The sequence below is a fragment of the Tachypleus tridentatus genome, chromosome 7 (assembly GCF_004210375.1).
Source record: "Tachypleus tridentatus isolate NWPU-2018 chromosome 7, ASM421037v1, whole genome shotgun sequence".
NCBI classification, from domain to species: Eukaryota; Metazoa; Arthropoda; class Merostomata; order Xiphosura; family Limulidae; genus Tachypleus; species Tachypleus tridentatus.
In genome coordinates, this window is record NC_134831.1 from 176,686,858 (window position 1) to 176,700,852 (window position 13,995).

Consider the following 13,995-nt stretch of genomic DNA (forward strand, 5'->3'; position numbering starts at 1 on the left):
ATTCCGTTATTCCATCTAGTTTGCATCACTGATAATATATATGGCACCAAAATCACACCTATGTTTGTCATATGCTTGATGCATCTTGGTTGGAGATGGCAGATGTAACATGGTTAATATAATATTTTTCAGTATTTCCACTCAACACCTTTTAATAAACTAAACACTAGACATTGTTGTAACAAATTCTTAGCCTTACTTACTACAGGAGTTATTCTGTGGTAGTATAAAACTAAATTTGTATTTTACCTCAAACAAATTCACTGGAACTCCAAACTGACCACCAGCAGCTCCTCCTGTTGAAAAGACTGGTATGACAAAGTGATCATTCCAAAGGAATTCTGTCACTATGTGAGCTGCATTTGGGCCTCCTGTAATACAAGAAGATAAACTTTAGTTGCCAGAAGATATTACACCAAACAAAAGACATTGGAGATATTCTCTGTAGTGTCTTCTAGTGGAGACCACCTTATGGTGGTCAAAAACAAGCATTACCACTATTGCTGTCCATGTAGAATTTGGTTTTCTACATAATAATGGATACAATTTGAACTGTATGTTGAAGTGTCGTGGTTCAACGTGATGTCTTGTCATTCAGGTTAATAAACAATTCACAAGCTAAAGATAAAGGAAGTTAAGGGACATTTTAAAATATTTGATACTGCTGGTCCATTAGTAAAGCACTCTGTCCAACAAAATACTCATTCTGATATATTATACCTTTTTTATCTTAAATGTGTGAAGTAGAACTTGAGTGTTAACTTAAGAAATATATGCTTCCTGGTTTGAAATTATTTTGTTAGGGTGAGGAACTTCTACCTAACTCTAAAGTATTACAATCCAATATACCTTCCACAACGATACACGTATCCAGCATGCGGGCAACTGCTGTATCTCGCTCCTTGAGAGAATCGCCAAGAAACAAAGTTTTTCCATATGGCACAGCATCAAAGCTGCCATCATAGTTCTGTCGAGCAGTGGGAGAAACTTCCTGACATGAAAGTAAAAACAAAACTTGAGTACACATTGTGGGTAAAGTAAAAAGTCTTGTTCAATTAAGTATCTACTAAATTCATCCTAAACAAAGTTGAATTTTGAAACAGTTTACAGGAAGAAATCAGTGGACATAATCATTTCTCATATTAACTTCTCGTGGAATTACACAAATGTAATTTGATTTCACTTATTCATAAGAACTAGCCAAGTATCTTGACTTAGTTAAGTTGTATGCCTAGTAAAAGGAAACTTGAAATAACAGATGTTTTAAATACTGATTTACTAATAAGACATTCTAACTCTCTCATACTTGTAGTAAGTAAAATGTTAATAACTACCGAATCTCTCATAGGAAGCACATGTTGAACAGCAGACTGATTTGACGTAGAGATAAGATTGTTTTCTTTGGCATCAAAAAATGTCTTGGCAATAATATCTGGTGCTCCAAGACTTCCACCAGTCACTACTTGGAGATCCTTGACCTTTGCAAGTTCCCGTCCAATAGCTCTGATGGTTAAACAATATCTTTAATGAAGTGGATTCCAGGATAAAACACCTATCTTTGTAAACATTATAAGTTTTACCATAGATGCACAAGACAGAGTGTGTGGCAGTATTATAAAAGTTACTGACCAAGTGATCTCCACATATGAATTCTCAAAACACTTCCCTGTGATCTACTTATTAACAAAACATTGGACAATTTGTTCCAAGTCTGATCCCATCTAAACAAAGTAATCTTTCAATGAAGAATTATTTAACATTTGGTCCAAAAAATAAAATACACTCTCAATCTTTTCTCATGTATTTAGATATCTACTCTGAATATCAGTTAACCCTATTTACACAGGTGGGGGTTGAAGTATCCATATCACAATTTTAATACAAGTTTTTCTTAATGTAAGATATTTAAATACATCCTCAATACTTTAAATATTCATTCTTCCCTTATACAAGTTTCAAAATATCCAACAATTAGAGTTACCAACTACAGACATTTACAGACCAGAACCTTTGACCTTTATCTTCTGAGATATCAATAAATTTTTTAACACCCATCACAATTCCTTATAACTCATTCATGTTTATATGGCAACAGAACATGTTATAGAAAAGCCAGAAACTATGTGATTATGTTGGTGAAAGGCGCCATTACCCAAACACATTTTACTTGAGTGAAGACCAAAGTCAGTGACCCAGTAAGCAATGAAAGTTAACTCTTTTTATGTACCAATTAGAAAGGCAAATACATTGACTTTGAGGATTCTGTTTTGAGTTATTTGTGCTTTAAATGCATAATTAACAGTTACTTATTAATTTGGTGTGGATTGTCCAACTTTGTGAGAAACGTTTTGGGATAATGAAGGCTGGCTTTTGAAAAAAAAACACCTCATCCTAGAAGTAAGCGATAAATTCCTTATAAAAATATACATAACTTACAAACATTCTCAATTTCAATACACCTACCCAGATTTTGTACGTTATATTTCTCTGTTGTTTACAGAATCACTCTAACTAATTCTTCTTTAGGTACAACATTTCTCCACTTACCTACATATTTCTTCTGTTCTATGGTTGCGCAGTTTACTGCTGCCTGTGACAAAGACACAGTTATCTAGTTGTGGTGTATTCTTTGTTAAAAATTTCACCTATAATATCAGAAAAAAAGTGACATGTTTACCATGCTTTACCTAGTATCATAAAATAACATTTTTAATAATACAATAATCACCTGTGTTTGCAAAAAAAAAATCAAATGAATAAAAAAATACACTTTCAACAAATTAATACTTTTTTTCAACTATGCCTTTTTATAGATTAGTTGAAGTCATTATTTAATCAGAGTATCAGTAAGTTAAACCTGACAGCTTGTGGAATACAAACTAAATATTTGAAAATCTGAAACTCTTCAGGGTCACTTTATTACAGATGTTACATAGTTATCTCCTGTAATAGCTGGTTATTGCTTTAGTTACTTAAAGAGACCAAGCTATGAATAGTATTTCTGAGCAGGTTCAAAAGATATTTCTTGATCCAGTACTTACAAGATAATTCATCTTTGCCTCAACTGTACCGTCCTTTGGCGTGACAGATGTGTCTGGATTGAGTGCTCGTTTCACACGTGTCTTTAAAGCGGTGATCGACTGTTCACTTCCTATGTTCTAGTAAAGTAATATTCACAACATTTAAAAAATCAAATACATTTTATAAATTGAAAAAGTCCTACAATGTATTACATTCAAACTGATGAAGCATCCTTGAATTCATAATAAAAAAATATCATTAAGAAATAGATGGTTCAAACTATTTAATGGATGCATATTAAAAGAACTACTACAAGTTTACACTATAGGGACTGCATAATTTCAACTACAAGTTTTTTTCATGTCACCATCAACTAGATGTTTTGGTTCCTAACGACTGCTCAGTTTGGTTCAAAACAACACACAAAAACTGTTGTATTCAAACTATTTTTTACATCAATTGGTTAAACGTTAAATCTTCATAAGTAATGAGTGTGATATTTTGTGTTTTTCAGTTACTTTGAGTTGTGTATTTTATCTTCAAGGAGAGACCACCTGGTTTATGTTAAGTAACAATTTATCTCAAATCAACACTATAATAGTGACACTTCACAACAGTTTACACTTACTGTGATGACATCATTTCCTGTTAACATAGTAAACCACTTCGGAACTTGACTGTTATCAGCTTTAACCAGCACAATCTGCTTTCTGTGTTCTATGTAGAATATCTGGAAACAAAAAACGTAACTGTTATCCATCCAAATTTGAAACCATAACAATCTTGTATATTTTTCAATTCATAACAAATGCACATAACATGGCATGTTACATTTAAGTGAACCAGAAAGTGTTCAAGCCCTCATGTTTTTTTTTTAATGTAAAACTAAACTTGCAATCACCATGAAACCATTTCTGAAAATAAGATTTTTCAATTAATTATTTCTTCTAATGATTTGTATATAACTTACAAATTTTTTACTGAGCCAGTCCAAGTGAAAAAAAATATTTCACAACTTCAGAACAACAGTTAAAATGTGAAATACAATCAGTTGTAGTTTATCCAAGTTGTTTGCTGTTAATTTTATTACTTGACAACATCCACAGAACCTGAAAGTAATGGTCTGTTGCTCTACAGTTGAAGCTAATTTTACAAACTTTATTTTTTTTATTATAATTTGTACATTTCAATTACTTTTGTTAAATATATAGATATAAATTTACATTACAGCTAAAACATATTTCAGTTGTTTCTACTCCAGAACATAGTTTTTTTTCCCTACAATTTTGATTTTTCACAAAATTGTTAATGGTCCTTTTCGAATATGCATTTTAAACATAAAAAAATATATTGGGTATTAGAATAGAATGTTCCAAAACTATTATAATTTGACTGGCTTTTTTAACTAGAATAAATGAATCACATTAGCTGCTCAGAGCAAAAAGAGAGAGAGAAAAAAACAACAACAATTGCAAGCATTTACCTATGAGTTGCAAGATGAAATAACCACACAAGGGATTTTTTTTACACACACACATAATAGAAATGTTGAGGAGAACTAATAGCACAGGAAGGGCATTTTGTAGGCTTGGTGGCTTTTATATAACATATAAAAACATATAAGACTGAAGTGTCCAAGTTCATTAATATTCATACTATTTCTAATTATATGGTCACTGAAAAGGTCATATAAGAGTAAAACAAAATCAAGTTTACAATTCAAAGTTCAGACACATCCTTTTGATGCCAAGTTTAGACATACACTGATAACTCTGGGAAGAGGTTGTGACATGTGTGCTTTGACCTATGACCCTGTAATATGTATAGAATTAATCTGTCAGTTACAGCCAAACAATACTATATTCAACGCAATAATCTCCGAAACATGCACTTTCACCGTTGATAAACAGATATCCTTCTAAAAGTACCTGCTGCTGAGATATCCTTGACCTTGTATAATCTTCAGACACTATTACCACCACCACACCACTTTGGTCAACCTTCTGTTGGAACGTCTTCAACCACTCCATCCTCTCTGGAGAGACAAAGCAGCTTGGACTAATATCAACCATATTCGACATTACCCGGAAGAGAGGAACCCTTCCTAAAACAATAGAACATTCCCAGAGATTAGTTTGTTTTATTGATAAAATGTATACTAACCAGTGAGAGACATAAGCTTGAAATCTTCAAAAGACTTACAGCACAATAGAAATAGTAAATTATCCTTCATCTTTTGGTCAATTATTGAAAAGATATTTTGTTAAAAATAGTATTAAACAAATAGATTAATCCTGAAACATAGTTCACATAAGTAGTAATACTTCAAAGTAAAATAGCTTATGACATTGCAGTCCAAACGCTAAAATAAAAATGACCAAATGACTAAATTTTTTGTATTTATTACAATATTTTATATAGACTAAGGTGACAAATTATTTAGCTGTCTAAAGAATATTTCTCAAATAACCAAAAGCAATTAAATAAGAACATCACATTTACGTGAAATTATTAAAAAAAACGAAACTTACATTCAAGGACTTGCAAACCTACCGTTACAATAGCTCATTTTGAGGACAACGTACCTTTACTAACAGATTCTGTCTGAGAAGAAGAACCAGAGATTTTCCTGTTGAAATAATTCTCATCCCTACAGGATATCTTTTCCTCTGGAATTGATATTAGATCCTGAGGAGTAGATGGAAGAAACCCGTCACTCTCAAATGTTTCTTCCACAAGTTCTAATCCATCAATGGAACACCACACTTCTAACTCATCCTCTTCAAATAGTGTTCTCAGTTGGTCTGCCTATTTAATTATATTAAGTGCCTATTTACAATATCCAAGATCTTTATTTTAAACAAAATTATCCAAATTAATAATTTACAGTCATTAAAACAAGTTTAAAAACTGTATTCTTGTGTAGTTCACTCATAAGTCCTTCTGTAAAATGTATTAAAAATGTTTGTTAAAGAAATTCACTTACACCTGTGACCGTTGCCTGTGATCAGATTTCTTTTCTAACAAAAATAAGTAAAACAACTAAAGTTTCAAAACTTTAAACTTATAATAAAGTTTTAAAAAATCCTATGTATAGCTCAAACAAAACACAGAATGTTGCCCATACATTTCTGGTTCCCAACAGAAGACGGCATTGTTGTGACTAACCAGAATTAATTTTGAAATTAACTTGTTTTAAAATGTTACAAATAAATTCTTACTATATTCTTTTGCTTGGGATGAACACAAATCACAATAAACTGTCTGTCCTTCTTTTCGGGACTTTCACTGATGGAACTTAACTGTGTACTTGGAAACTCATCAATAGAAAGAGTTACTGGGGTAGAGACAGGTCTCTAAAAAAAGAAATATTTGTTTAATGTGTTATATTATTGTTATTACATGAATATTATAAAGATATCTCTTAAACTTAAAACTTCATATGTACATCAGTTTAGAATTAGACAAACAATTTAAATATGTGGAAGTATTAGTTAATGTATTTCTTATTAATCTACACTGACAGATTCAGTCTCTGAATCCAGGTCTTCTCTGTTTGTTATACTTTTACATTAAGTTATACTAAAGATTTATTCATTGGTTCCAAGCCTAAGTTTCATTTTTTTCTTGTTCATCAAAGAATGTGTGTTAACCTACACTGATAGGTTTATCTTCTATAAACTGTAATGTTCTATGTTTTATAAATTAAACATACCTTTGTAGTCTTGAATTAACACAATACATACAGCATGCAATTTTCATAAGACCCATTTAAAGGAATATTACCAAGCAACAAAATAACATCTGACTGGTGTGAAACAGACAATTAAATGTCGTACTTTTTTTGACTTTGAAGAAATCCTCCGTCTCAATCGTACTTTTAAAACCGTCTTACAGTGCTCTGCTATTTCTCTGGAAACTCTTCTCATGTTTGCATCATCCCAACTTTTAGAAACACTCGATTTTGATTCTAGTTCACCCTTTTCTGAAACAATAATAGTAATTTGATCCACTTACCTTGTATGTAATAAGTTAATGATTTATTAGTTGTTTATTGTAGAAAAACATTTTGATATTTTCAATGTGATCAGAATAAATGCTCATGTACAATGAAAACAGCAAAATGTCACCTACAATTCCATATGTGGTTTCCTTTAAATTGTCCTTAATGACACAAATAACAAAAGTGCTACAATTTTCTAAGTTCAGTTTTAACTTAAAAATAATAAGATTTAAGAAAACTTAAGACATTGCTTGAACACACTTTTAGAAGAGCATAATTATTTCACTAGATTAAAATAAATTTACAAAGATATTTATTATTATTAGAGTTTGTACTATACATGCAATAAAAGAAAGTAATAAACATATGAAATACAACTACAGTGGCAGTGTAACAAATTATAGAACATAATTAAAACATTACAAATGCAAAATAAAGATGTTTTTTTACTTTCTAATCAAGGATATTTGACAAAAATACAATAACATGCATTTTGTTCACAATTTCCCCCAAATGTTTATTTTCAGGGTGAAATTTGTATGTCATAATTTGGAGTGTATGTATATGTGTGTTTATGTATTTTCTGGATGTAATTTAGATATGTTTCACTTTCCTGATAAAATAAAAAAGCTCTGTGGTCTGAATTAAAGTTGATTAAAATGTACAAAAACAATACACACCTATGGTTCACAGGAAGAAAAATAAGACACTCTTGTCTTAACTAAACCACATCTACAACTTCATCATCCATAATACCACGTTACTACTTTCAAAGATCACATATATGCTCAGCGTCTGCTTTACAAACAAAAGTCATTAATAAATGTTTCTGTTAAATTTTCCCCCCATTAATTTATTGGATGAATTCTTAATAACATTTGTCACTTTTCTAATGTATTTTGGAATAAAAAGGATTATACTGACATCATTTAATGAATAAAAGTTTAATTTCAAATATGTATCCTCCAACAGCTGGTTTTAACTGTACACAGATTAACTTCCACAGCTTACTGCTGGTTTTAACTGTACACAGATTAACTTCCACAGCTTACTGCTGGTTTTAACTGTACACAGATTAACTTCCACAGCTTACTGCTGGTTTTAACTGTACACAGATTAACTTCCACAGCTTACTGCTGGTTTTAACTGTACACAGATTAACTTCCACAGCTTACTGCTGGTTTTAACTGTACACAGATCAACTTCCACAGCTTACTGCTGTTTTTAACTGTACAAAGTTTAACTTCCACAACTTATAGCTACATCTTCTAAGTGCACAAAGTTTCTTTAGATTTCAAAATATTTGATTACATTTCAACATGAGTGTTCCTATGCTCTTAATGCCTACACATTAAACATAACCATACATATAAATGTCTTACCATGTGCATTTTCTGGAACTTTCCATGGAATATACTGGGTTGTGGCAAACTGGATGGCAAGACATTCAGGAGGCCAAGTGTCCACAAAGTTGACTGGAATAATAGCCTTCCTCAACATGTCTGCCAATTTTATCTAGTGATAAAAAAAGATATTTCTATGAAACTATTTCCATGGTTTCACTATTCATATTTTTAAGTCCACTTATATTCTGTATTTTTAGCATGAAGCACACTTAAGATTCTAAAAACCATTAGAAGGGTATCAGGTACATAACCAAAGAACAAAATGTCAAAAGTACATCATGTAAGCTCTTTAGCATTAACTTATACAATGTGGAATATAAATGGAAGGCATGGTTTTCTTCCTGTTAATACAAGTATGTGTTTTATTAGTCTTTTAGAATAACATTTTAAGGAAACATGTGACAATTTACAGATAAAACTTAACAGACTGATTTTTGTTGCTCTTTAATATTTATATTTCACAAATTCTGACACTAATGTATTTACATTAGAAACAAACATCTCAGAAAAACTTTCTTTGGACCTTTGCTTAAAAACAAACAAACAAATAGTACAATATTAGTTTGAAAGAAGTTCTGGTAACCACCATACAATTCTTATTTGAGGTACAATAAGATACAGATTTCGAAGGATCTTACTGGCTAAAAATTCACACTTGAGGCACAATGATACTAGACTATATAGAAAGTATACAGACATAAGACTTAAATACAAGACATGAAACAAACAGTGCATACTTCTCTATTTGTCCACTGGGTTTTTCCATACATAGATGTTATTAGAGGTACAAACACAGAGCAGTTTCTTACAGCATGGTTCAAAGCATCTTGCCAGTCAGTTCCAGTCTTTATCTCGTGAACGTCCTAATGTTAGAGGAGATTTTCAAAGAAAACTGATATTACTGTATATAGAATTTATCATAAGTTAAATATAAAGTTACTGGAGCAAGTGCTGATGGGAATACCTTGTTTACTTTTGGAGTACAATGTTTGAGCTCTAAAAATAAATGCAATAGTCTCACTGAAAGCTGCTTCAAGAACTAGGCCTTAAATTTCAAAACGTTAAAGTTGTCAATGTCATTTAATGACTAGCAAATGTTTCTGGATAAAATATCTTGTATATTTAAGTAAACATCTACCAGTAGCAATCGTTTTTAAGACAATCCTACAAATATGAAAGTGAGAATGATGATTCTGAATGACAGTCATACCAAACTTTAATAGAATTTTATTGTAAACATAAAAAGTGATAATAATTTAAACAAGCTTGTAGTCTTAATAATTACTTCTAAGCAAACATGTTTCATATCAGTAGATCCTGCTACATTAAAAAGTACTGTTATTATATCAGACAAGCATTGTTGTCATACTTTATCACATGAAAAAGTCACTGTTGCTAGATCAGACGAGCATTGTTAACATGCTTTTTCACACGAAAAAGTCACTTGCTAGATCAGATGAGCATTGTTAACGCATTTTCACACAAAAAAATCACTTGCTAGATCAGGCATTTTCACACAAAAAAGTTTCTGTTGCTAGGTCAGACAAGCATTGTTAACACGTTTTTTTACATGAAAATGTCACTGTTACTAGATCAGACGAGCATTGTTAACATACACTTTTACATACCAATTCCACATAAGAATTTGCCACTCACCAGGTAAACACTAAACCCAAGTGTGGCCAGTTCTTCCTTCAAAACCAATGCATACTCAGCAGCTTCTGCTCTTACGTAACTAATCAGAATAGGTTTAGGGTCCACATCAACTGAAAATTTATCACTGACAGTTTTCTGATCAGCTTCTTTTGATCTGAAACAATGATATTTCTAATCAAAATATTGCATTGAATTTCTTGAAATTTTTTATTAGGTTGTTATGTACAGGTTGTGACACATAATTTGGTTTTGTTATCACCAGTTATATATGAGAAATAGCCCATTATTGAAGACTACACTTACATCGTCTAAAATGTTTCTTACTAGGAAAATGTCAGAATTCTTTAAACTAGAAGAGAAAGAGAGCAAACAGACGTCACCTACAAGAGAAAGAGAGCAAACAGACGTCACCTACAAGAGAAAGAGAGCAAACAGACGTCACCTAGAAGAGAAAGAGGAAAAACAGACATCACATTAAGTTTTTAAACTTGAAGATTTTTGTAGTAGTAGCAGTAGTTTCCTTAATTAGTCTGTTGTCAGGTATGGACTCAGGTACTTTGGTTATATACTATCATAATTATTTTGTTTGAGGTAGCAGGCTGGTTGGTTGTCTAATTTAAGTTTAGGTTTTTCCAAGTTGCCCAGTTCTTAATATTTAGAAATCAGGTTTGCTTTAAAGAATTATTTCTGCATGGTTTGGCTAATACCTGTAATGCTGAGTTTAGGTATCTGTAGTTAGAGCAGGTAGAACCAAAGGGGCCACACATACAACATATGCAAAAAAATTTTTAATTTTTTACATAAGCAAGAAAATATATGCATAGCTGAAAGTATTTTGATGATATACATCTTTAGTGTAATTTATTTACACAATTACTGCAGCTCTGGTTTGTTTGTTTTTCCTGGCACTTATTTTTTAAATTCTGTTAATAATACCTGCTGTAACAAGAACACTAGTGGAATAATATTCTGTATTTATACACCCTTATATACATGTGTGTCTGCCAGGGGTAGCAGTGGTTGACAATACGTTAACTGGGCATGACAGTTGTCATGCAGGTAAACAAAAACACCAGTGCAAGTTACTTCAGTCTTGCCTTTCAAGAGAGACCTGCTGACAAACTGTCAGTTTAAATCGTTGGAAGATATAAGGTCTTACAGTAAGAAACACTCAAACTATCTCTATAAAAAGCCACTATGTTGTTCAAAATGATTATGCTCAGAAGCATATTCAAAACTTAAAACTATTTGTGTTAACTTCATAGAGTTAACATCTGTGGTTTCTTGTTATAACTTGTTGTCATTCTAGAACTAAGAAAGTGCAACTTATCTCTATTTCCTTTTTTTTTTAAATGGTGGTTATGAGGTCAGTCAAATCAACTAATCCCATACAAAGATACAATAGTGAAAATAAAAGGTAAAATAAAGATTTTTCTAAACAAAAACATTTGAAAATAATCACATTTTGAATGTGAAATTTGACAATTTTCTGATGGAGAAAACTATTTTTCATGTTCAAATCATATAATCATGAGTAAATTATTATTTAAAACACCTTAAAAGCTTACAGAAAAATTAATATTTTGCATACTATCACCTCGTAAAGTTTACTAATAATCTGACATTTTTGTGTACTAATGCCTCATAACATTTACTAATGTAATGTATACTAATAATCTGACGTATTTTGTGAAGATACTTTTAATGTATTAAAGGTTATAGCATTATCTTGACTGTAATTGCTAACTTTTAAGGCAGGTCCATTGTTCCTCAATTCCTCTGTTCCAGAGGGCAATAAAGTAATTTTTGTGGGAATGCTACAAGGCTAATAAACACAGTACTGAATACCAGGTTTCTTACCAAAATATTTATGATAAAGGTTGAAACACAAGTCATATATTCTACTAGTACAGATGTGACAATGACACTTTAATGTTCCCCCACACTGGCACAGATGTGACAATGACACTTTAATCTTACCCCCACACTGGCACAGATGTGACAATGACACTTTAATCTTACCCCCACACTGGCACAGATGTGACAATGACACTATCTTCCCCCACACTGGTACAGATGTAACAATGACACTATCTTCCCCCACACTGGTACAGATGTAACAATGACACTATCCTCCCCCACACTGGTACAGATGTGACAATGACACTATCCTCCCCCACACTGGTGCAGATGTGACAATGACACTATCTTCCCCCACACTGGTACAGATGTGACAATGACACTATCTTCCCCCACACTGGTACAGATGTGACAATGACACTGTCTTCCCCCACACTGGTACAGATGTGACAATGACACTGTCTTCCCCCACACTGGTGTAAATACGAAGATGATAATTTTGCTTGTTTCACTTGTTTTAAACTTCATTCAATATGTCAACCACCAAACACACAAACACTTCTAGACCTGACACATAATTAAAAACCAAAACTCACCATAAGAACACTCACACTGACATCTACATCCCCCAGAATCAAAACAAAATCTAATACATCACACTTTATAGACACAACCTCAAGATTCTTGCTCAGTGGACAACACAGATGAAGAAATTAACTTAAAAAAAACATTCACATAACAAATTTCTACCAGTTATTATGGATGATGGCATCTCACACAACCACCAGAATGAAATTCTCAAAAGTCAACTCTTGAGAAAAACTGACACAAATGATTGAAACAATTACACTGAAGTTTACCATCCATCTCTAGACAAAACTTGCTGTTAAAAATTAAATTCTGTCAAACTGAAATCAGATGAAAGTTGTTACTAACTACACATCACACTTTATCACACAGAACCATTATCACTTACAAAATAACATGAAATAACTGTTGAGAATTATACATGAAAGGAACTGGAATACAATTGGAAACCAGATTCAAACATAATAAAAAGCCCTACCACATTTACCACTACTGCAACTTGAAAAGCCACAGTATAGCTATTAAAAACTTATTTCTTTCAAAGTATCAAACATCAACAAAGACAAAATAAAGGAAGCCATCTTAACTGAATCCTACTCAACCAACACCCTGGAGTACCAAGATACCTTTACGAAGCTGTCAAGCAATCTCCAGTCATGTGACCCCTTTGTTCCACACTTCTGTATTTATGTAAACTACTTGTACCCAATAATAACAATCTCGTTAAAACAATGTACATTTGTTACTATGTTAAACTTGTAACAAAAGTTTTTTTCTTACTAGTTCAAGCAGTTTATCAATGTATTTATGACATAACACAAACAAAATACCCAAGTACTAAAAATAAAAATACTGGTATCCTGTCTAACTTTCTATGTCAGAAGACAGAATGAGAACAACTAGCAGATGGAACCTACATTAGAAATTTTAGAAATAGAACATTTAGTTTGATCTCTGTTACTTGTGGAATTTCAGTTAAAGTTGTAAACTTACTTTCCAATTTTTAATCTCCCTCTGACACTGGAAACACTGCCTGAATCTATTGTGTCCTGGCCTGTTGTCGTGCTACGATCATCAGAATGAGAGAAGGACACGAATGACAAAGGTGACACACTTTGGGAAGAAAATCCATCGTACTTAATATAAATATCTTGACCAACTAAAATGTCCACCAAGGTCAGTAGAGGTTCTTGTCTTAGAGATAACGGCCAACCATGGTACTCCAAAAATATGTATTGAAATCGGATAGACTTGTGAATTTCTTTTAGCTGAAATAAAAACAATGAACTCCGATTATCTTTGTTTGCTCCACATGATTCTTAGTAAATGAAGTTTCACAGTTGAAATTTGAATTTTTTTCTGTAGACAATAATACAGATTATTAGTTATTCTATTTTACCCAATCAGAAGTTTTGAACTATTTTACTGGGTCCTCCTTTAAAAAATATTTCAAGATGTGAC

General features: G+C 32.0%; 1 protein-coding gene across 7 annotated transcripts in view; it reads right to left on the reverse strand.

Annotated features, from left to right (window-relative positions):
* The window catches only part of LOC143257345 (uncharacterized), a 50,292-nt gene that overhangs the window by 2,152 nt on the left and 34,145 nt on the right, over positions 1-13,995 (reverse strand). For all 7 annotated transcript variants that reach the window (XM_076515868.1, XM_076515867.1, XM_076515872.1 and 4 more), the window contains 14 exons: positions 13,528-13,802; positions 10,087-10,240; positions 9,168-9,293; positions 8,407-8,539; positions 6,861-7,006; positions 6,243-6,377; positions 5,607-5,829; positions 4,950-5,125; positions 3,650-3,751; positions 3,042-3,158; positions 2,548-2,645; positions 1,335-1,503; positions 850-991; positions 250-371 (listed from right to left, as the gene is read on the reverse strand). In XM_076515868.1, the coding sequence (XP_076371983.1) occupies positions 250-371; positions 850-991; positions 1,335-1,503; positions 2,548-2,645; positions 3,042-3,158; positions 3,650-3,751; positions 4,950-5,125; positions 5,607-5,829; positions 6,243-6,377; positions 6,861-7,006; positions 8,407-8,539; positions 9,168-9,293; positions 10,087-10,240; positions 13,528-13,802 (2,118 nt within the window). The remainder of the gene's footprint in view (positions 1-249; positions 372-849; positions 992-1,334; positions 1,504-2,547; positions 2,646-3,041; positions 3,159-3,649; positions 3,752-4,949; positions 5,126-5,606; positions 5,830-6,242; positions 6,378-6,860; positions 7,007-8,406; positions 8,540-9,167; positions 9,294-10,086; positions 10,241-13,527; positions 13,803-13,995) is intronic.